At 39.5% G+C, this 24,397-nt stretch overlaps 1 protein-coding gene across 1 annotated transcript in view; it reads left to right on the forward strand.

Moving 5' to 3' along the window:
- Nucleotides 1-24,397, forward strand: part of Hltf (helicase like transcription factor) — a 105,197-nt gene that overhangs the window by 40,032 nt on the left and 40,768 nt on the right. The window contains 5 exon segments of the mRNA XM_052732099.1: nt 13,472-13,615; nt 14,634-14,772; nt 17,356-17,403; nt 17,406-17,490; nt 19,280-19,459. Coding sequence (XP_052588059.1) covers nt 13,472-13,615; nt 14,634-14,772; nt 17,356-17,403; nt 17,406-17,490; nt 19,280-19,459 — 596 coding nt within the window.

Consider the following 24,397-nt stretch of genomic DNA (forward strand, 5'->3'; position numbering starts at 1 on the left):
AAAGAAGTGTATAAGGGTTAGGTACCACAGGATGAAGAGGGACCACTGTAGAATTGATAAGCCAGAGGTCTGGAACCAGGCAGTAGATTCCATTAGACTTCTTAACTGCAAGTATGGGGGTGTTAAAAGGCAAAGAGGTTGGGCAGAGCAGCTTTTTCCTGAGGTCGTAAATGATAGGCTTAAGTCCTCTAAAACTCTGGAGTGAGAGAGGGTACTAAGCTTGTGTAATGTATCTGGTAGGGTCCTGCAACTGGATAATAATGGGGGGATGGTGCCTAACAATAGAAGGATTTTGGGTGTCCTAGACTTTGGGGTCCACTTGAGAGGCTGGCATGGGAAATGAAGTGTTAGAGCTTATAGGCTGGATGGTTAAGAGGAGAAGGAGGGGCACTGCTGAGTCTGGAGTGAGGCAAATGGAGGGAGCAAATGAAATAAAAGTTCCTACCTTAGCTGGAAAATCTTTTCCTGTTAGGGGCACAGGGCAGGTTGGCACAACTAAAAATGTGTGGATGAGAGGGATACCCCTGAAAATACAATTAAGTGGTGGGGTCTGATGAGGTAGGTAAGGCTGTCCCTCTGCCTTGACAATAGGGAGACGAGGAGAGGTGGGACCCCAAAACTCCCTCAGGACTGAGTAAGTGGTTCCAGTGTCCAAAAGGAAGGAAATGGATCACCCTGATACTGTAATGGCTACCCTGGGTTCCCTGTGAGAGATGGTTATGGTCAGTCCGGGAACAGGGTACCTTCAATCCTCACCCATGGCCATGCCTAGGAGATCGGCTAGAGGGGGTATTCATTTGAATACTGAAATCACGAGGTGCACGGAAACAGTCAGCTGACCAGTGTCCCTCTTGGTGGCACTTTGGACAAGGCCCAGTTGGTGGCCCACACGGGGCATGGCATGCATGAGCCCAGTGGCCCTTCTACCACATGTAAAACAGGGACCTGGATCTCCTTTGAGAAGCCAGTCAGATAGCATGTACCCAAATTTGGCAATTCTGTTTACAGGCTTTCTCATCTCTCCCATGGTACACCTTAAATGCCACCACTAAAACTTCTGCCTGTTGAGTCAGAGGACCCCTCTCCAGACACTTAAGTTTAGCCCTGATGTTGGGGAAACTGCGAGAGAAAGTAGGTCATAAGGAGCTATCTGCCCTCTAGGCTCTCATGATCTAGGCTAGTATATTGAAGGAGAGTCTTTGTAAGGCGTTCTAAGAAATGGGACAGATTTTTGTTCTTATCTTGAATTACATTTTTTAGCTTTTCATAGTTAACTGATTTGAGGGCAGCCTTATGAAGACCTGTCAGGAGGCAGGTTATAAACCTATCCCTAGCTAGAGAGCCCCCCGGGGTATTATAATCCCAATGTGGGTCCTGATCGAGAACTGCCTCAGCTCCGGTGGGTGGGCAGCATTGGTTTGATGAACCTCATCTGCATGTGGCCTAACCTGCTCCCATACTTGTGTGCACTCCTCAAGAAGTAGGTAATTAGCAAGTATCATATATACATCATAAAAAATGAGACTATAAAATTGGGTAATATATTGGAATAGTTTAATAAAGGAAGCAGAATTAAAAGTATAGGAACCCATTTTTTTTCTATCTGAGAAAGTTCTGCGAGGGTGAAAGGGACATAGACCTTAACCAATCCATCCACCCCAGCTACCTCTCGCAAAGAGAAAATGGTTAGCATGTTGGCATGGCTGGAGTCAGATCCCTTAGTAGTATGAGAATGAGTGATAGGAGGTGTAAAGATTGGAGCAAGAGTTGAGTGATTGGAGAGGCCTATACTGGAGAGGAGGGGAGGACTAGAGGAGGAGCTGAAAGGGCAGATGCTCAAGCAGGAGCGGGAGGACAGATAGGCAGAGGTTCATTTGCAGAGTTCAGAGCAGTAGACAAAGATTCCTCAGGTTCAGGTTGCATAGCTAGGAGCACTTGGGCAGGAGAGAATTGAGAAGGGAAGGTCTAGAGGTTAGATAGAAAAAAGCTTGACTATAAGGCAACTCCTTCCATTTTCCTATTCACTGGCAGAAGTTAGATAATTCCTGTAAAATATCAGGGTCTAAGGAGTTATTAGGTGGCCATTTCTTATTGTTATCTAAGGGATATTTGGGCCATTTTTGTTTGTTATTTATTTATTTATTTATTTTTATTTTTATTTATTTTCCCCCCAAGAGCTGAGGACCGAACCCAGGGCCTTGCGCTTTCTAGGTAAGCGCTCTACCACTGAGCTAAATCCCCAACCCCTTTAGGCCATTTCTTAAAGCTGAGGTAGACAAACTTAGAGATCATTCAGTAAGCCTTAAGCTGAGAGGTTTGAGAGTTTGCAGAAGCCATCCCAGGGGGTAGGTAGGACTGATAGGGTTGGAAGCCTTTTTTCCTGTGACTGCAGCAGAGAGAAATAAAATAGGAAAAAAAATGTGATCCAAGACTACAATCTCAGGCATCCCCAAGATCAAGTGATCAGCAATTGGCGCAAGTCACCCAATTCTTCGTCAAGCTGGAAAGGTGAAAGCCAGAATGTGCATAGCCAGAGGACACCTGGTTGGGGGGGGGGGGCGGCGGCGTCCAACATCATTTAATGCTTTGTAAAATGAGAAAATGGAGTGGGGTGTATGCAGCCCAAGGACAGGGGTCCGACAGTGAGAATGATAACTCGGACTGCAGATGTGGGAAATTGAAGCCTGTGATGGGCACCGACCATAGCCAATGAAGTCCATGGATGGGTGTACCTCTAGTCCTGGGGTCAACAGAGGGGCACTGGTCTATCTATGGTCATTCCCACGGTTCCAGGGGACTTTACACTGGCTAGAAAGGGAAAACTCATCAATCAAAGCAGCCAGTATGTGTGAAGTCATCTGGCAACTAGGCAAATGGAGAAGTGGGCAGTCATAGATAGAGCAAAACTTCGATAAAGGGTCCTGAGTGCAGAGTGGCACCAATGTTATTTATTATACAGTGCTGTTGACTATGAGAGAAAAGCCAGGAGGCACAACAAAAGCCACTGTAATAGTTTATTAATGGAAGGGGGACAAAAGGGATGCACTTAGGCCTGTTGAAAGATTGTGCATGAAGAGTGGGGAAGGGTATGTGGGATCCACTCTTATGGATTCACCCATGCATGCACATATGTGCTTACTTATCTATGCCATTCATGCGCACAAATTACGTGATCACGCTGCATGCAAATTGCATGACCACACAGCACACGGATTATGTAGGATGTATGGCCCTGGAATGACTAAGTGACTTGCCAGTGCATGCCCAGTCTTTGGGGGGTGGTTACAAATTCTAGCAGTCATGACCCAAAGGTTGAGAACTTAGAATTTAGAGGCACATGATAAACAGTATTTCATTCTTCCAATAATATATTCTGTTTTTACTTTTCAAGTTAATCACCTAAAAGTCTCAGGAACAGATTGGGACCTATTCCTCCTCTCCCTTTCTGTTTTGAAAAATCTATATTTTTACTTAATTTGTGTGTGTGTGTGTGTGTGTGTGTGTGTGTGTGTGTGTGTGTGTGTGTGTGTTCATGTGCTTAAAGATACCCATGGAGGCCATAGGAGGGCATTCGATCCTCTTGAACTAGAGTTATAGATTGATGGGAACTGCCATGTGAGTGCTGGGAACCAAACAAGGCCCACTGCAAGAGCAGCAAGTTGCTCTTAACTGCTAAGATATCTCTCTAGGTCCCCTTTTTTGTTTGCGAATAAGGAGTGAGATTAATCAAATTAAAGGAGTAAGATCTTAAATACCAGTTCCACAAACATCATGAATTAGTTTTTAAGACTATTTAATACTAGTATTTAAGACTATATTTATTAAGACAAATTGTTTAACTGCATTCCAAAGAAGCTATTCCATCCTGTTGATAGGCTACATGACACACAGAGTATCTGGAGATGTAACCTATTATTCTCTCTCCAGAAGAGTTGATGTTCTTTCATTCTAAGTTTTATTCTTCCACTAATATATACTGCTCCATTTCATTGCTACCCATTTCATTCAGATTTTTTAATTTAAAATGTGTCTTCATACTGAATTTCTTCTCTACAAGATTAACTAAAAAAAAAAAATTCTCTGTGTTTCTTTTTTTCAGTTTCCCCCTACCTTTGTGTGTTTTGGATTTTTATTTTATGTGTATTTCTTCAGCCTACTGTAATGTATTGTTTATTCTCATTTGCTATGGAAACTCCCTTTGCAGAAACCTTTGACCTTATTGTTGTATGTTTGTGAGCTACAGTTTTTTTCCCCTCAGTCTGGGGAGTATTTTGCCTTTTTTTGTTGTTGTTGTTGTTTTTTGTTTTGTCATCTGGAGTCACTCTGTATGGAAAGTGTTTCAGATGAGAACTTCACTTTATTTCCTTCCTGAACTCTGCTATTCTTTGTCTTCTGGGTCTCATCCTCTTTATTTGTTCTTGTGACTTTCTGACTACCATTGCTTTGCTTTCTTCTGGTTTCATGTACAGGAGCTTGAGAGTTTTAAGGCCAATTTGGTTTACATAGTCATCTTAAAAGGAAAAATTTAATTATAAAAATTTTAATGAGATCCTCATTTACTTAGCAAGACTCAAGAATTACCAGAGTACAGCTATCTTTGCTTTACTCTTTTCATCACTCGAATACTTTAACCTTATCTCAGCTATGTCATTCCTTCAGTAAAAGCATAATGTGGTTTCTTTATTGTTGGCAGGCTGGATCCCTGACTGCTTTGTTATCTCATTGTACATGCTCTTTTTAAAATAAAGATATTTAAAGACTTATTCCTAGGTGTATGTGTTATCTATTTGTAACTCTAAAATGCATAGACACTTGTCTTACTTGCACCTGTAGGCCAGTGTTTATGTTCTGTGCTATACGCTAGATAGTCTATAGTAGTGGTTCTCAACCTGTGGATTGAGACCCCTTTGGCAATCCTCTGTCTCCAAAAATATTTATTTTATGACTTATAACAGTAGCAAAATTACAGTTATGAAGTGGCAACAAAAATAATTTAATGATTGAGGGTCATCACAACATGAGGAACTGTATTAAAGGGCTGCAGCATTAGGAATGTTGAGATCCATTGGTCTGTAGTGACCAAAAGTCACAAAAAAATTTCTTTCTCACTTCTTTCCTCCTCTTTGGGTAAAATTTTCTATACCTTTATCACTCAGTTCTTCCAGGCAGTTATATGAAGTTTAAGGACATCACTATCTTCTCTTTTCCTCATGTCCCATACTTAAGTCTCAAGTCCCAGGCTTCCTTCTTGTTAACATCTTTTTCTCATACCTGTCCTTTTCATTCTGTTCCAGCATCTGCTGTTCTGGTCTTAAGAGTTTCAGTTCTCACCTAAGAATTTGTCAGCTTTGTCTCCTGTGGGGGGGGGGGGGCACTGCTCACCCCCACACTTCCCCAGAGTACTCTTGAGTAGGAGCAGTAGGAAATACTAGATAGAAGGATAGAAGGGAGAAAAACAGATAGAAAATACAGGATAGCCTCAAGAGGGCCTGGATACTAATCCATTGGGCCTTGACTGTCTCTGCCACAGGGTATTTAAAGGAATGCCAAGGAGTGGAGCAAAAGACATCCCTCAACACAGCCAAGTGCAGACCATCTCAGACACATGGCACTTGAGCCTATGGTCCAGTCATCCTCCCTATGCAGATCTGCTGGTAAAGCCTAAATGGGCTCCAACAGGTACCCCCTTCTTAATATATAAACAACTCTCCATTAAGAGCTCACAGCAATCTCTATAGCTGTCACACCTCCCAGCATAGGATAAACTTTTTATGTATTCACATCAAACTTAAATAATTCCTTAACTTCACCAAACCATGATGTATTAATATCAATAGGTTAACATAATTCTAACATGAACATTACTATACACAATTATAATTCCTACAAACTACCCTCAATATAACCATTAACACTTTCTTACAAACCTACATTCAAAAACAATTTCTTAATAGAACTATACAAAACATAACAATTCACTCAAATAACACTAAAACATTTTTTAAATTAAATAGACTGAGAAATAGTAACAACTCACCCTTTGTAATTTTTTAGAAAAAAAAATCCCCAAATGTCTCTATTTAAACAGTTCCCTTTTTAAGTAGTTCTATTTTTACATAAACAGTTTCATAATGAAATCATTACTGTCTATTTTGTTTCTTAAGTTCAATAGCTCAAAAGGACTTCTGGTACCATTCCTAAAAGTACCTCTGAGTGCTCAAAATCAGGGTCTGGCTTGTCAACTGCCCTTAAGTCTTTATAGCAAACTGCCAGAGTTCAGCTCCGGATGAGGGCAGTTCTGAAGATGGGTGGATGCAAGAGCAGCAATGGAAGAGTCAGACATGGGATACTTCTTAGTTTCATTTTAGGAGAGATGGACAGAGAGGAAGCATACAAGAGTCATCCCTAGTGGAACAGGTCCCAGCAGAGGATGTAAGGAGTTGGTAGGGGAAGGAAGTGAGCCAGGCCATGGTGGTCGGGAGAATCTTGCAGCCTGACTGACTAGCAGCCAGAGTGTTCCTTTATTTATACAGAATTTAGTAAGCAGGGATACAGTCATGATGTTCCAAAACATAGATCATATTATTTTTGTTTTTGGATGTGTGTTTCACTTCCCTTTGCTCATCTTTTAGTCATCATTAATAAACTATGATAGAACAAAGTTATCATTTCCAATCATTTTCCCTCAAGTTTTGACATCATTAATAAACAGAGTTATCATTCTTACTCATTAATCCCATAACCTAACTTTTAAGAAACTAGAGGCATGTGACAGCCTGTTTTGTCAAGCAGTGTATTATTAACTCTCAATGGTCAGAGTGCCCAAGAAAAATCCTCAGACAAAAGCTGCTATAGTTATTCAAATTCTGGCATAATACAGTCAATATTCACATTTATATCTTTATGGAATTTGTCTATATGTCTAATCCTGGCATTCTGTTGTTCCTTGGTCATATGACATTGTAGTGACTCTACATGAGCTAACTTCTAAGAGAGGGAGGTCCTAACACCTCATACTTTTATCATCTTTCTACTCCATACTTTGCTCATCAATATGTCTCCATGTAGGGCAGAGTTGTATGCCACGTAATTGTCTGAGTGTACAGTCGGAGGAGGCTTGTAATTTGAACTGTGGCAAACTCCTCTAGCCTACCGAATCTTGTTGAACTTTTTGTGTTTACTTTGTTTTGAATATCTTGTTCCTGTGTAAGTACAGGGGCAGATGTTTCAAGAATGCCTCATAGCCCTGTGAAGAGACCTCGGGCTTCTTTATGTGTCACAACTTCCAAGGCACAAGGAAGACATTCAAGTAAATAAGGATATCTCCCTAAAAGTGAGGGGAATAGTATGTTCAGGACTGTTCTGGTGAAGCTTAGAAGCAGCATTCCTTAGAGAAGGCATAAATGATACATAAGAAATTTTCCATCAACCAATATCCTCAAATTGTAGAAACATTAAAAGTCTCTCAAGTATGCAACAGGTAGAGATGAAAACCAAAGGTAGCATGGCAGCCATCATGTGGCTCAGCTTTGCTGGATCTTTGTCAAGCAGCTGTGCTGGCTCTATGATTTCTGCCATTCCATCCAGATATGACTGTGCCAGCAAACAGCTCCAAATATGAGGAATCCCATAACCAAAACTTCTGAGTTAACAATTTTAGTTCAAACAAGCATTTCTGCAACTTTCATACTCAGCTACTGCTGCGCTTTTCAGTCTGTAGCCTTCAATAGCCAGGCCATTTCCAGACCTCTGTGTCCTGAGGCTAGAGAGCTTCACCACACAGCCACATGGCTCAAGGCTCTTTCAGCTGCCATGAGCTGAACCATGCATGACCCTCCCACAGCAACTCTGGCCCTGGGAGGGTCCCACTACCTGCCTCACTGACAGTCCGAGTACTCAGCACCCTGGGTCTAGGAATCCTCTGTAGCATTCAGCAGTTTCCGAAGAATCCCAGTCTAGCTGTTCAGCCTGGAGCATTCAGCAGTTACTGCGTGTCTCAGCTGCTTTTCTAGTACTGACACTGCTTCTCCACTCCTGGAAACTCTCTGGCTTCCACAGTCTTCATTGCTCATCGCTGCTCGCTGTTCACCTTTCCTGTGGTGACACAAGCCTCTGAACTCTCCAAGCTGCTGTCTGCCATTTGCCTTCCTCATGGTGTAGCATCTTGGCTGGGTTTTCCATGTTGCTGCCTGTGGTTAGCCATTCTAGTAGCTTAGTGTGTCCACTTCTCACTGTGGCTTCTTCATGGCTCAAAGCTTGTAGACCCTCACTGCTAGTGTTGGCTCTGCTTTTCCTGGCTCATGGCGTCTGCTACTTGGGAAACTATGACACTCTGTGGGTCTCAGCCGTGGACACCTGACTGCTACTTCTATAGCTGGCAATCTCTGAAGATGTTTTTTGTTATTATTGGTGGCTTTTGGAACTGCCAAGTTTGCAATGTGCTATGGACACTGTTTTCTGCATTCCAGGTTCCTACTCTACTCTAAATTACTTTTTTATTTAACTTCACCATATAATCCCTCTAATAAACTTTTACCATATCCTTAGACCTAAATCCTATATATTCTAAACCTACATTTGTCTGACTTACTGTATTTACACTTATTTAAACTTACATTTACAACTAGCATGACCATTTATACTACATGTATTTACATTAAGCATTTAGACTCACATTCAACATTTACACTTTATTACAAGCTCACATTCAACATACACTTATTTATACTTCTTACAAACATATTCTTAAGGAAACTCTATAGGACTACCTTACAAAGATACTTCTTACTGTTAACTAACTCACACTAGGAAGAATCTCTTAGCAAACTCTCTATAGGGCTACCCTTAGCAAATATCTAACCTAGCAAACACCTAAAAGATTTCTTAACACCTAGAAGAGGTTTAACATTATCTTCCAAAAGCCAGAGAGTAATTTTCTTTTGACTTCATTTCAAACTCAAAAATAATGGGAAGAAAATCCTTCTAAGGGGCATAATGTATTTTTAAGTGACTTAGCTCTTTGTACAATATAGTGTCATTGTTAAGGCTGTAATCCTTGGGGTAAAGGGTTTTTTTTTTTTTTTCCCCAGACTCCTTTCCTGCCAGGCCCTCTCAGATGTTCTGGAACTGGCAGGAACTTAGCCTACGGTAGATGGCTACTTTGCTAGGGACTGTCCCTTTGCCCAAATTCATAATAGCTCCCCTAAGGGCTTCAATTCAGATAAATGCCATTGACTTCACTCAGTTGCCACAGAAGCCTCACCTCAGGGCGAGGATTAAATTCCCATATTGAACTTCTGTAAAACTCTTAGTGAAAAGTTCTTGTGCAGCTATCAGGCAATATAAGGCATTTTCTCAAATGAGCCAAAAGCTGTGCAGCTCCAAGTTCTATCCTTATAGTTTTTCATTGGGGCGGACACTCAACAAACTCTCAGACAATTTTCCCCCTTCTTAATCTTTTAAAAGCTGTATTTTAAGTTTACTATGAGTGTCTTTTAATGCTATCAATGTTTCTCTGGAATCTTAAACACAACTCAATCTCATAAGCTTTTTGTTTCTTTGTTTTTTTAATTATCTCCTGTGAGGCAAGCTGTTTGTTTGCTCGCAACTTTTTGGGAAGTAAATTTAAGATATCTAGCAATGCTTAGGAAAGAAAGTTCATTTTGATTTGAAAAAACATATTTACCGGGCAGTAGACATCTTTATTGGAAAAACTTTTTTCCCAGAATGCATTTCTCTTATATCAGCCTGCTGTTATGAGCTACCTTTTGGACTACGTTTCCCATAGTTCTTTTCAGGTCTGGGAGTCAACTTTCAGTTCCCTTTTACTGGCTTGCTTTCCTATTGAAAAGTCAAGAGTAAACCAGCTTTTTTCTTCACTACAGGAGGTTTCTTGAGTCAAAAGATTTTGTTCTACCTGAGCTGGCTTTAGTAGGTGTTTTCCCTTGCTGACACTGCTCCCGAAGTTGAGTGCACCTGCCCACGCATATGCAGGGAGGTCCCTCCATGCTGGAAGCAAAATTCCCTTGGGGCTTTCTCCTCCATGTCACCGGATCAGTGATAAAAGTAAAAGTACTTGAAACAAAGCTTTTTTACAGCCTCTTCAGAGATACTTTCTCCCAGACAACTCCCAGTGTGGTCTCAGCTCATCCCTTCCCGCAGAAACAGTTCCTGATGCCACAGTGGCAATTTTCTCTGCTTCTGAAGGTAGGGGCTTTTTCCCTGATTCTGTCTCAGCTGCTCCCAGTTCAGCACTGCTTTTCTTGAGACTGCCTGACCACTGTAGGAATCCTAGTATCCCCAGAACGCACTCAAACTTGGAGGTGCTGGCTAATTGCTTCTCAGTTGTTGGTTAGAAGGGTAACAATGCTAACAGAGAGTTTGCATTGCCTCAGGGGATCTTTGTGCTAGGGCGATTATGAGCAACCTTTTCATTGTGATAGACGCCCACCCAGAAACAAAGTCCCTAATGTCTTAGCTGTAGCTGCAGCTGAGAAGCTCGGTTTTTGCTTCTACCATGCCAGGAGTTTCCTGCCCCATTTGGCTCTCTGTGGCTCTTCACCTACACTTTCCTGCATCTATGGCTCAGTTCTACCTGCTGGGGGAATTTCTACTGGCCTGAAGAGACAGAGCTTAGAAGAGAAAGCCTCCATTGCTTCATTCTCACCAACAGCCCCTCCCCCGTCTCTTCACTTTTTGGGGAAGCTGTCCCTGCTTTGGCTTTCTGCCTGCACTTTTTTTGTGAGGCTATAACCTTAGGGAACTTATGGCTGCTAATTTTTTCCTAGTTTAGAGAGACAGAACTTAGCAGAGAGGTTTTGCCCTGTTTCAAGAGGTTTGTTGGTTTTTTCTTAGAGAGAATCACAGGTGATTTCCCACATTCTTTCAGGTGAATCTAATTTTGTCCTTACAGAAAGAGAAACTGAGAAAGTAAGTTCTGAGGCTTTTTAGTGTTTTAGAGAGAGATTAAGTTTTTTAAGAAAGCTTTTAATTTGAGAGAAAGACCACCTAGTTCATCCCCCAAACTTCTAAACTTTGGCTTATTACACCCACATTTTGCTTCAGGGAGAATTACTTTCTTCTGCTGCTTGGGAACAAAAGCTTCCCACAGGTATCTTTTTTCTTCCTGTTAAGCTCATTGAAGAGCCTTTTTTTCTGCCCATTAAGCTCCAAGAGGATAGATTTTATCTCAGTTTGCATTCATAGCCCTAAAGTTAGAAAATTAAAGACATTGTTTCTGTCTAGTTGCCTATCTTATCTTGTTTTCTTTTTGCTATTTTTCTAAAGTTTTTCTACACTATCTTACTCTTTTAAGTTTTTCCTACACTATGTATCTATTCCTGCTTCCTTAATTTTTATAGATAGAAATTAAGAGAGGGACAGAAAGAGAGAAATCTTGATAGAGAATTTAAGCTGCAGCCTTATACTAAGACATCTTTCCAGTCCATTTTTTTCTTTTTCTCTTTAGGATAAAACCCCCTGCCCCATTTAACTCTTTTTTTTTTTTTTAACTACAAAACCATATTGGACCCTCCTCTTGAACTTGTAGGGCCTCCTACTTTCACTAAGTACTCTGGAGATATATATATATATTTTTTTTTCTTTAGTCTCTGTTCAGTGACACCATCTGTGGGGGACCAGCCCTCACATTTATTTACCTCAGGGACTTTTGAGGAATGAGGGATAAGAGACTTAGTTAGAAATAAAGAGGGGAGAGAAACAGAGAGAGATGCAGGATAGCCTCAGGTGGGCCTGGATCCTTATCCACCAGCCCTCGACTGTCTGCCCTAGGGTATTTTTTTTTCTTTTGAAAAAGTATTTTTTTATTTATTCTTTGACAGTTTCATAATGTGTACAAGGTATCTCTCTTGATCATTCTGACTCCAATTGCCCCCTCCCCCTGTCCCCAGACTCCCCAACACAACCCCTTTCCATCTGATTTCCTTCTTTTTTTTTTATTTTTCTTTATTAAGAAATTTTCTACTCACTCCTCATGCTATCCACAGACCCCCCTCCTCTCTCCTCCAACCCCCCAGCCCTCTTTCCCAAGCCACCCCACATCCCTACATCCCCCAAATCGAGGTCTCCCATGGAGAGTCAGCAGAGCCTAGCTCACTGAGCCTAGGCAGGTCTAAGCCCCTTCCAACTGCACCAAGGCTGTGCAAGGTGTCACACCACAGGCACCAGATTCCCAGAAGCCTGCCCATGCACCAGGGACAGATCCCGATCCCTCTGCCTGGGTGCCCCCCAAACAGTTCGAGCCAAACAACCATCTTCTGTGTCCAGAGGGCCTAGTCCAGTCCCATGGGGGCTCCACAGCCACCAGTCCACAGTTCATGGGTTTCCACTAGTGTGGCCGATCATCTCTGCACATCCTCCCATCATGATCTTGACGTCCCTCGCCTACAGTATCTCTCCTCTCATCAATTAGATTCCCGGAACTCAGCCTGGTGCCTGGCCATGGATCTCTGTGTCTGCCTCCATCTGTCACTGGACAAAGGCTCTATGATGACAACTAGGTTATTTGCTAGGCTGGTCACCAGAGTAGACTGGTCCAGGCACCCTCTGGACCACTGCCAGCAGACCAAGGGTCAACCTTGTGGATTCCTGAGAGCCTCCCCAGCACCCTGCCTCTTCCTATTCCCATGATGTCCTCATCTATCATGATATCTTCCTCCCTGACCTCCCACTCTGTCCCTGTTCCAGCTTGACCCTCCCATTTCCCTATGTTCTCATCCCCTGCTCCTTGCCCTCTGCCACCCCCCACACCCAGTCCACTCATGTAGATCTCATCCACTTCTCCTTCATGGGGTCATCCATGTGTCCCTCCTTGCCCTAGGGTATTTAAAGAAATGCCAAGGCATGGAGTGAAAGACATCCCCCAAGCACAGCCAAGTGCAGACCATCTCAGACACCTGGCACCCATTTCCATGGTCCAATCATCCTCCCTATGCAGACCTGCTGGGTAAAGACTAAATGGACTCCAGTAGTCTCCATGGCACCTTCTCTCTCGTCTTGTCCTTTCCTTCTTTCCTTTCCTTTCCTCCTTCTTTTTTTCTTTTCTTGCTCAAAATCATCTAAGTCTGTTGTTTACAAAGAAACTTGGTGGACTTTTTTACTTAAAATTGAAGACATGCTACTGTCTAATCTCAGTGTTTGAGAGGTAGAGGCAGGAAGATGATGAGTTTGAGACTAGCCTGGGCTGCATAGTAATGAAATGGCTACACAAATGGACTATATATGTGAAATGGCTGCTCATTGGTAGGACAGGCAAAATTTATATAACATGTTTTATATGTTTGTGAGTTTTACAATTTGACACAATATGATACTTATTAGTATAGCTATCATTATACTTCAGTTTTAGATTGTAGGAAAACTGATTTTTGACACTCTTGCTGGCATGCCCATGATATGCATTCTCAACTTGATACTCATCTGATTCTTATTAAAATATTTGTAATTTTTTTAGGAACAATTAGGACAGCATATAAAGTCAGAAGTGCACTTGAATTTTTATGTTTATTATGGTCCTGATCGTATTAGAGATCCAGCCTTCCTTTCAAGACAGGATATTGTTTTGACTACTTAGAATATTTTAACTCATGATTATGGAGTAAGTATGCAAATACCTAAAGCCTTTAAAAATATTTATTTTTTTAAAAACTGTGTGTGTGTCTGTGTGATAGTGAGTGCTGGTGACTTTGGAGGCCTCTGTAGCTGGAGTTAAAGGTATTTCTTAGTCATTTGATAATGGATGCTGGGAACAGAATTTGGGTCTTCTGCAAGAGCAGCAAATACTCCTAACCACTAAACCATCTTTTCAGCCCTACCTAGAGATTTTTTTTAAGGTTGATTGCTCTTCTTCATGTTTCTAAATTATTCAAAAATTCATAGTATATGCTCTTCCCTTTCTTTCTTTGAAAATGCTTAAGAATGTCTGTAAGATAACATGTTGCAAAGAAGGGCTTTGTACCCTCTTGAGATACTAATTTGGAAATGTTTGTCATTTAGAACATTTAAGGTTAAAATTTTAAATTTGGATTATATCTAGTGTTTATCATAATTTATATATAAATTTCTTTTTGGTGTTCTGAAAAATTGTTTTTTTAATGATGAGTGTTACAGTTTGAAAATAAACTTTGTTTATAGTAGTCATTAAGTTCTCAACTCTTTCCATGAGCCTGTTATTTTCCTTAATAATTCCAGTTATTTTGGAAATACCAAATAGTTAAAATCTCAGTGTTGAAAGAACATTGCCATTTGTATAAAAGAAAGCAATGTTGTTATACTGAAAATTTTCTTACAAGGGATAGATTTTCTGTCACTGTTTCATTGTGTGTAAAATGGTTCTGTGTATTATGCATGACTCTTAGCTTAGAGTAGGAGCTAGCTGCTTCTTAGTGGTACTTCGAACAACATATTTAATATCTTGTTCCTTGGTATTCTTAGCTATAAAACAGAGGTAATATTCTAGGCTTTTGGGTGTTCACTAATTGTCTTTGGAGTACTTAACAGTGCCAGGTACCTAGTAAGAGTTGGTAGAGGGATCAGAACTACTATTATTTAACAAATATTTAAGTACTATGTTATTTTACTGTGCTTTTTGATTTCATATTAAACCTCTATTTCAGAATAAAGATGACAGTACATTACATAGCATAAAATGGCTAAGAGTGATCCTGGATGAAGGACATGCCATATGAAATCCAAATGCTCAGCAGACAAAAGCTGTACTTGACTTAGAGGCAGAAAGAAGATGGGTATTGAGAGGTAATTTCAGCTTTCAGGATTTTTTAAAATTTTATTTAAATTTTGTGTGTCTTGTGTTCACATATATGTGGGCATGTATTTGTGTGCTGGTGAGCATCCAAATATGTGTGCATTCCTGTGGAAGCTTGTAAGTGTCAGGCATCTTTGGATCATTCCCCACCTATTCATTGAGGCATGGTCTCTTAGTTGAACCCAGAGCTCACAGTATCCAGCTAGCTTTAGGAATCCTATCTTCATTCCAAGCACTGGAATTATAGGCAGGCTGCAGTACACACCTAGAATTGAAGTGGATTCTGTGGATCCAACTACTATCCTATCATAGTCGTGTGGCAAACACTTTATCTGCTGAGCTATCTTGCAGCCCTTATTTTTATTAGGTTTTTGAATTGATGCCTAAATATTATTTATGTTCATGGACCTTAATGTGGTATAATAGCTCATTGTATCATATTCAAATTAGGGTAATTATATTTATGTCCTCATTTATTTTTATAGTAACATCATTCAAAATTATTTCTTCTAGCTTTTAGAATATGTATAGTGCATTATTTTTCTATCATTATCCTACTACTGTGCAGTATAACAGCAGAACTTAATATTTTTGCAGCCATGCTATACCTTAATAACCATTGAACAATCTTTCTCCTTCTTTCTGCTCCACTATTCTTCTCGGCCTCTGGTAACCACTATTTTCTTTCAATCTTTAAGAGGTCAATTTCAGATTTTTTTAAAAAATTAGGTGTGTGTGTGTGTGTGTGTGTGTGTGTGTGTGTGTGTGTGTGTGTGTAGATTAGAGAACGTGTAGATTTGGTGACAACCTTGGTTGTTAGTCTTCACCTTTTGCTTGAGATAGGGTCTACTACAGATGCCAGGTTAGCTGGTCTGTGAGCTTCCATGAATTCTCTCACCTTGTTGTAGGATCCCTGAGGTTATAGATGCATGCTACTGTTTCTGCACTTATATGGTTTCTGAGCATTTGAATGAATTCAAATCCAAAATTGCTGGATACAAAATCAACATCCAAAGTTCACTACCATTTGTATGTAACAATGATGACCATAATTTTACAAAATAGAGGTACTAGAGATTATTTGCTGCTGCTCAAGCATAACCTTAGTTGTCAACAATTTCTTGATACATGTTGCTTAAATATGTCAGATTTTTCTGATACTATTGATGGTCAATGTTGTTTGAATCTTAGATGGTCTTTTAATAAAAAACTCAGAGCCAGATATCAGGGTGAAAGGTGAAAGATCAGAGAAGCAGAACTAGTGGCTACTAGTTCTTACCTCTATGAAATCCTCAGCCTAAAACAAGTGAGTTCTTGTTTCCTCATACCATTTTATACCTTTTCTCTGCCCTGCCATATTACTTCCTCGAATTAAAGACATATGCTTTCCAAGCAAAGGCATGAGATCTCAAATGCTGGGATTAAAGGTGTGTGCCACCACTGCCTGACCTCTATGTCTAATCTTGTGGCTGGTACTGTCCTCTGATCCTCAGGCAAATTTATTAGGGTACACAATATATCACCACAGGCCAAATTAATTTATATAAAGAGACAGACAGAATCTATCAAGTGATTTTTCAATCATGGATAAGATGGCTTTCCCCTTTTCTTGGTCCTCTTGTAATTCTCTTATGCTTGCCTAGACATAGAGGCATACTGTGACTTCCATTTTGTCCACTATCTTTTCTTTAAAAACTTAGAAATGAGGAGATGTAGGGTCATGAGTGCTCAAAGATAAGCACTGGAGAAACCAGGACTGTTAATCAGCAGAGTTGTCTCCTCAATGGAGAAAATTAATACCTGTTTTCCACCCAGAAGGTTGGGAGTAGATGCTGTTAATAACCTGGTGACCTTTGCTATCTGTAGAGCCAGACCTCACTCAAAGCCCCCAGAATGTTTATCCCAGACTCTCCCTCCCTAGACCTTTATCTTTATCTTTGTTTGTCAGCCAATAAGAACTATCCTTAGGAGAGATATGACATGTGACTTATAGCCTGCTGACCTCCATCTCTGTCAGAGTCCACACTAGATCCTATGCCCTTAAAGCTATAGAGTTCATCTTCATGATCACATGTGCTTTGCAGAAGAGTTTCAATGTAGTCATACTTGAAGCTTTATTGTGCACATGGGGTTGGGATGGTTGTTACCAGGAAACTTTTCCAAAATTATAGTGTATTTAAATCTGTCTATAATCATCTGGTGTCAAGACTCCAGAAGTTTTGACCCAGCACTGGCTAAGTCTTACCCAAGTTTTATTCTTACCTCACCCTGGTTGTTTTTCTGCTGGCCTGTGGTGCTTGCGGGAACCTACACACACTAATAGCAAGACTGAGGAGATGGCTCAGTGTTTAAACATTTGCCATGTATAAGTGTATGAGGATCTGAGTCAGTGTGTACCTAGTACATTATCTAATTCAACTATTGTTTGTCTCATTGGGCCAGGTGAATATTCTGGCTAATGAACTATAACTCAGTGGAATTCTTGCCTAGCATGTGTGATCCCTAGTTCCACAAAATCAGTTTAACTTTGTAGAGTTATAACGGTGTCCTTGTCTTTTTTTTTTTTTTTTTAGGTACTCCTATCCAGAATTCTTTAAAGGACTTGTGGTCTCTTCTGTCCTTTTTAAACTTAAACCATTTATTGATAGAGAATGGTGGCATAGAACAATACAGCGTCCTGTTACAATGGGAAATGAGGGAGGACTTAGGTAAGTAAGTTTATGATAGCTGATATATTAGTGACAGTTAGTGCAACTAATTGCCACTTCCATTACCATTTTTGCTTATCTCTTAACTTTAGTCTCCAAAGCACATGATTGTCAGTGCCACTGACTCTTAAAATGTAGTAACTTGTGTCTGGGGATAAAGGTTTCTGTTTGTGCACTTTTTCCCTATTTTAGCAAAACTGAAAGGAAAGGCAGAGCTTTAGGTCATTGTGTGTGGCTGTTACCCCAAAGCTATCACAAACAGGTTCAACAATGATAGGAAAACCTATATCCTTTGATGATTCACTATACATTTATGGTGATATTTTATTTGTGCTAAAATGTGATTTTATTTGTATGTTAATAAATAAAGTTGCCTGGGGATCAGAGCTAAGAGCAAGCCATTTAGCAGAAGTCTGGCGGTGGTGGCACACGCCCTTAATCCAATCACATGGCAGGCAGAGTCTATGTGTGTTCAAGGACACAACCAAGCATGACCCGAACCTTTAATCTCAGTAGGAACCATAGAGATCTGGAGGTCTGTATAGACAGGCAGTGAAGAGGAAGTCATGTGGTTGGGCTTAGAACCAATGAGAAGGCAGAACAGAAAGACAATAAAAAGACAGGACACAGGAAGAAGGTCTCTCTTTCAGGGGAAGGACGGCAGCGAGTGGTAAGATAAGGTGGTCTTAGCTCTTGGCTATTGCTCTGATCTCTGGACTTTTAACTCTTTATTTGGCTCTGTGTTTCTTATTTAATAAGACCATTTAGAATTACATCTACATGCGTTATATTTTGATAACTTACAGTTCTTTTATAGAGGCATTTGGTGTGGTATATAGTGCACAGTGTACAGTGATCTCAAGTTTTAATGAACATTTCATATGGTTGATTTGGGTGGGTATTGCTAAAAAGATAAGAAAGGAATGAAAACATTGATGGGTATTTTGCCACATACTTGACTGGTGTGGTTCTAAGTAGTAATTGTCTAAACAGGATTTGGGACTCAATGGTGGGTCATAGAATCATTATAAAGGTGGCAGTCAGCATGGAAAAAGAAACAAATGTAATAGAGAATATGAAAAATACCAGAGTACATTCTCCAAGTGAAAATATATAATGTATATGTATTGAATATTTATTTGTTATGGGTAGATACAGTCAAATGTATTTCTGACTGAGAGTTAAAGTGAAAATGATTGAAAATTTAAACTGTTATGTTAGCTGTCAAAACTGGTCACACGATTCCTGTTTATGTTGTACTTAGTTTAAGTTAAAAATTGTGCTTTTTATTATTATTATATTATTTTGTTTTTATTTTCAGTTAATTAATTTATAAAAAGTTGATTTGATTTTCATACCTTTTCATATTATTTTAGATGGGATTTTTTTTTTAAATCAAGAAGAGGATGACTTTGAGTACAGAAGATAGGATCTTACTCCTGTCTGCACTCTATTTAATAAAACACCTTAAACTTAATAGCTGCTTAGTAAGAATGCAAATATTGTGTATTGAGTGCTATAATTGATATATGTACTTGAGGAATTTTGGAAAAGTAAGTACATAGTAAAAGATGATTAGTATTGTGCTGAGGCACAATTTCATTATTTTTTTGTAATAATTTTTATTTATATAATATTCTTGTGACTATACAAGCCTAAATAAAGGATTTTTTAAAAACCATTTAATTTACTAAAGTTATAAATCAATAAATTCCTGCTTTTTTTTTCCTTTCTGCTCACCTGATTTAGAAATAAAGAGTTATCTAATTGCTTGTTTTACTTTGAGTAGGCGTTTACAGTCCTTAATTAAAAACATCACACTTCGAAGAACAAAGACAAGCAAAATTAAAGGGAAACCTGTTTTGGAGTTACCAGAAAGAAAAGTATTTATTCAGCACATTACACTTTCAGAAGAAGAGAGAAAGATTTATCAGTCTGTTAAAAATGAAGGCAAAGCTACCATTGGAAAGTATGGAAACAGAATGCTATGTTTAATTTTTGGGTTTTTCTGCTTTCTTAGCCTCTTGTTAGCTGAATTACAGTTTTTAGACATTTTAGCCATTAAGTATGAAATATATCGAAAATTACTTTTCTTCTGTGGCTTATGCTTTAAATTTTTCTTTTTAAAAAATAGTTGCCGGGTGGTGGTGGCGCACGCCTTTAATCCCAGCACTCAGGAGGCAGAGGCAGGCGGATCTCTGTGAGTTCGAGGCCAGCCTGGTCTCCAAAGCGAGTACCAGGAAAGGCGCAAAGCTACACAGAGAAACCCTGTCTCGAAAAACCAAAAAAAAAATAAAAAAATAAAAAAAATAAAAAATAAAAAATAGTTGATGAATGAAACAAAAGTATAATTCACAAGGTAAGTAATTTCTGACTTGTAAAAAATTAAAGCTTATTTACAATATTGATTTTGGTCAGTGGTCAGAGGAACTTGTTTACTTCATTTCTGAGTGTCATGGGAGTAGACACACACAGGGCAGGGGCATACTCCCAACTTGGTTTTATACTTGTTTTCTGTTTGACATACTCCTGAACCACATCTTGTTTTTTTTGTCTATATATGTATCAACTTTTCAGTGAAGTCTTCCCTTACTAGCCAATAGAAACAACTTTAGTATTTCCTGATTCCTTCCCTATGCGTTCCTCATGTCCCATAAAACTTATGTTTTTAAACTGCCTACTTCATTTTATTGTAAATGTAAACTCATTTTAATCTATTTGTATCCCAGTATATATGAATGTTAGGTACTTAGTAATTTTGCTTGAAATAGTTTGAGAAGAAATTTCATTTATCACTGCCAGGATTTGGAACTTGGAAATCTCCATTTTTTTCCCTTTATCTCTCTTATTAAATCTGCTTTGTGCCTACCTCAATAAAGTACCTCTGTTATGAAGAGTCCCCAGTTTACAGTCTCCTTTTGTCTTTGTCTTACTCTGATCCCTATGGGCAGTTGACAGCTGATAATGCTTTTGCTAGAATTATTCATTCACCTGATTCCTAATTATTTTTAATTGTCATCATTTCCTATTCTTAGATTTCTACATATTGTTGCTGATGTATTACCCATGTTTGTAATACTACACAGAATACCATCCTACTCTAAGAACCTTACTTTTTCAAAGATGGTTGCAAATTCAGATTTTTTACTTCAACTTCTTACCATCTTCCTCTGTAGATACCCTTGCCTCACAGTGCACTGATTACATTCCTTAGTTTCTTCTCAACTATTTGGGCAAAGCATTAAGAAAAGAAATTAATACTGAAAATTGGTGCCTAGAAGTCAGATTGTTGCTTTGATAAACCTGACCAAGTGGCTTGTAAGCCTTTGGAATTTGTGAGAAAGTTGTGAAAGAGTTTGAAACTTCAGGCTAGAAAAGCTAGAATGTTCTAAGCAGAGTATAATGAGCTAGCCATTCTGGTGGGAATTTAAACAAGAATGCTGAGAACAGTGGAGGTTCAGTTCATGAAATTTCAGAGGGGAACAAGCACTATAATGGTCACTTGGTGTGTTGTTTTTTTTCCTGTTGCAGCAGTAAAATGTAGTAACAACACCACTTAAGGGAAAGGAGGTTTACTTTGCTCACAGTTTGAGGTTATTGTCTACCACTACAGAGGAAGTCACAGTGGCAGCTCTCTGGGCAATTTGTCTCATTGCATCTACAGCTAGGAAGCAGAGTAACAAATGTTTGCACTCTGTTTTCTTTCTTTTTAAATACTGTTCAGGATCCCAGCCTAGGGAACAGTGTCTACCCACACTGAGCTTATCTTCCGCACATTTAACCTGATCTGTGTACTCTCCCATAGACAGGCCTAGAGTCTTGATTCCTAAGTGATTCTAGATTTTATCATGTTGACAGTTGAGATTAACCATCACACTGGGCTAAAGGCTATTTGTGTTATATTCTGGCCAAGAATCTGGCAACATTTTCCTCATATCCTGAGAAGGTAATGGAATTAAAGGGTAATTAATTAATTTATTTGGCTGAGGAAGTTTCAGGATAGAATAGTTCACTGCTGTTATCTAGGTCTGCAGTGAAAAAGAGCAACAAATGGGCAGAACAATATTTAGAATTGTGTAATTTGGTGAAATAAAAAGCCATAAGCAATTTAAAAGTTTTAGGCAAGTTATATGTTGAGTAAAGCATGTATAATTAAATGGGATTAATCAATGTAACCCCATTATAGAGGAACCTCTTTGTCTGCATTGGAACAACTGGAAAGGTACCCTGAGGGCAGGATCCCACCTATCCAATACTCTGCCTTAATGAAAGTCAAATTCAGTTGAAAAGAGAGGTTCTGAACTCAGAATGCCACTGAGCTATTATTCCCCACTGGAGTTAGTGAGAACACCTAGGCAAGTGTTTCTCTGTTGTCCTTGGAGGCACCCAGAGGCCAGTGTAGTTAGGCTAAACTACTTCTCATGCTGGCAACAGAATTTGGCAGTGTTGTCAAGGTACTAATGATCCAGCAAAGAATGATACAAGAGTGAAGGCCTAATGAAGTGTTGTGTCAAGGTATTAGAAAGTCACTGAGGTAAAAACAGCATGTAGCGGGATTAGATTCTTCACAAGGAGGCCTGAGAGACCACTGTGAAGGCCCAAGTTACAATGATGGAAGTCCCAGGATGTTAGATACCTGGACAATGGGATATCCATCAAGGAAAAGCAGGGAATAGAGGCAGCCCAAGTTGAGGCTATGTGTGCTGCAGCAGGTAGAAATATAGGGGCAAAGCTATCTGAGCCCTTAGAAACCCAGATGATTTCATCACGAACACTAGGTACTTGACATGGAGATGCAGGATTTGGTGTTTGCCCTGCTGGGTTTTGATCTCTGGTCCAGTTTTTCCTTGCTGTGCTACCATTCCTCCCTTGGTAATGAGAATCTTTAGTCTGTGCCATTATATGTTTGAAGTATGTAACTCTAAGTTTTCTTTTCATATTATAGAGATTCATGGTTAAGATATTGCTTGGGTTTCAGAAGAGGCAATGTACTTAAATTCCAAAGTGTTAGAACTGCTAATGTTGGGTCCAGGGTCTTGCAATAATGGGGGACAGACTGCCAAAGTCTATTAAACCAGAAGCAAACTTTATTCCAGAAAAATTAAAAATTAAAAAATAAAACACCATGGGACACAAAAGCTTATCAGCTAGCTGAGACCACAGCCAGTGTTGGAATTCTGAGACTGTGGCATCTGGAGCCTCTTTTTATAGTCAGAGGTAAGCATGAGACATAGATAAAGGAATTTTTACAATTTTGAGGTTAAACTTTTAGAGACAAATTGTTTTAGGTTTTTACAATTTTCCATTAACAAGGTTTTAGGGAGTCTTAGCTAAACAATATTTGTATATTGCTGCAGCCCTTCTTGACTCAGTTCATTGATGTTTGTCCAAACCTGCAACTTCCCCTGACATAGCTGGGTTCCCATGAGGAGGAATACAAAACAATGCAAGGCAGGTTGTCATGAAAAACTCATTAAAAGTTAACTTTGGTTTCCATAGTGAGTGATAGGGGGTTGTCGAAGAATATCTAATCCCAGGGCTGCAAAGGGCAATCTTTAGTAAAAGAAAACTAGCTTTTAGATTGTTGACAGAGCTGCCCATTGTAAAACCCGGAGGGGCCCAGTTAAAGGTTAATCCTTGTTTTGTTGTTGTTAGCCAAGCTGATGGCTGTCAGTTTTTATCTCTTAAGCTTATAATTTTATATTTCTATATTTCTGGACCCTTCACTAAGATTATGGAGACTTTTGAAGTTGGACTGAATGCATTTTGCATTATGAGATGGCCATAAGTCTATGGAGACAAGGGATAAAGATCATGGCTTAAAAGTGATATATTTGTACATCAAATTGACAGGAGGTGGACTCTTGATGACCAATACTGTCAACTTGACAGACTCTAGAGTTGCTGAGGAGACATGTCTGAAGGATTTTCTAGATCAGGCTAATTGAAGCAAGAAGACCCATCCTGACTGTGGGAACACTATTATATGGGCTGGGGTCCTCACTGAGATGAGCATCAGTACTCCTCTTGCTCTGCTTCCTGACCGGAAGCAATCTCACTAGCTGCCTCCCATCCTGGGTGCACAATGAAGCCTTCCTTCCTTAGGTTGTTTTTCTGTATTTGTTCACAGCAGTAAAGAAAGTAACTAAAACAGATGAAATTTCCATTGACAGAGGTAGGTGTTTTTAAAGTGGGATCAGTTCAGCTTTGGACATGTCATTCGTAAAGTGTCCAGGTGAAGATACCAGATTGGCTTTATCTGTTAGATATGAAGGTATAGAATTCAGTGTTCTCAATTTGATACATAAGTTTGTGTGTCATCTGTAAATAATTGAAGCTATGAGACTGAGTAAGATCACCAAAGAGAGATTAAATTAGAAGGGAGGTATATCAAAAAAGATACTACAAGTGTCTGGTAAAGTATCAGGAAGCCTCTTGTCAACATGGTAGGTTCTTTTTTTAAAATTTTTTTTCTCCTCATCCTTACATAGGATTTCTGCTTTTACCTTTATAAACCATCATTTGCCTATGGGCCTCTTCTGTCTCCTCTCTATCCAGAGGCAGTCTTTTGTCCTTCTGGAACAAATATTCCTCCCCTCCTCCCTTATTACTCCCCCCACTTTACTCATCCTCTATTTTCTGTCTTTGTCTTTTATTCCCTACCCCTTTTCCCTCTGGGGCAAATAAATCTCTTCTGTGCTGAGAACTTAGTCTTGGGGTGTACATGGTAGGTTCTTAAAAGCAGTTTCTTAAACTAGAATGCTGAGTGCCTGTCGAATGTAGCCGTGCCAGGGAATGCAGAATGCTGACAAAGCTGTCTATTTGAATTGTATTCTCAGAGGTATTATTGTTAAAGTATTCTCTTTAATAGGTAATATATTTATTAATACTTGTTAAGCATTGGTTA

This window comes from Peromyscus californicus, unplaced genomic scaffold (genome assembly GCF_007827085.1).
Source record: "Peromyscus californicus insignis strain IS unplaced genomic scaffold, ASM782708v3 Scaffold_9__1_contigs__length_137607984, whole genome shotgun sequence".
Taxonomy (NCBI): Eukaryota; Metazoa; Chordata; class Mammalia; order Rodentia; family Cricetidae; genus Peromyscus; species Peromyscus californicus.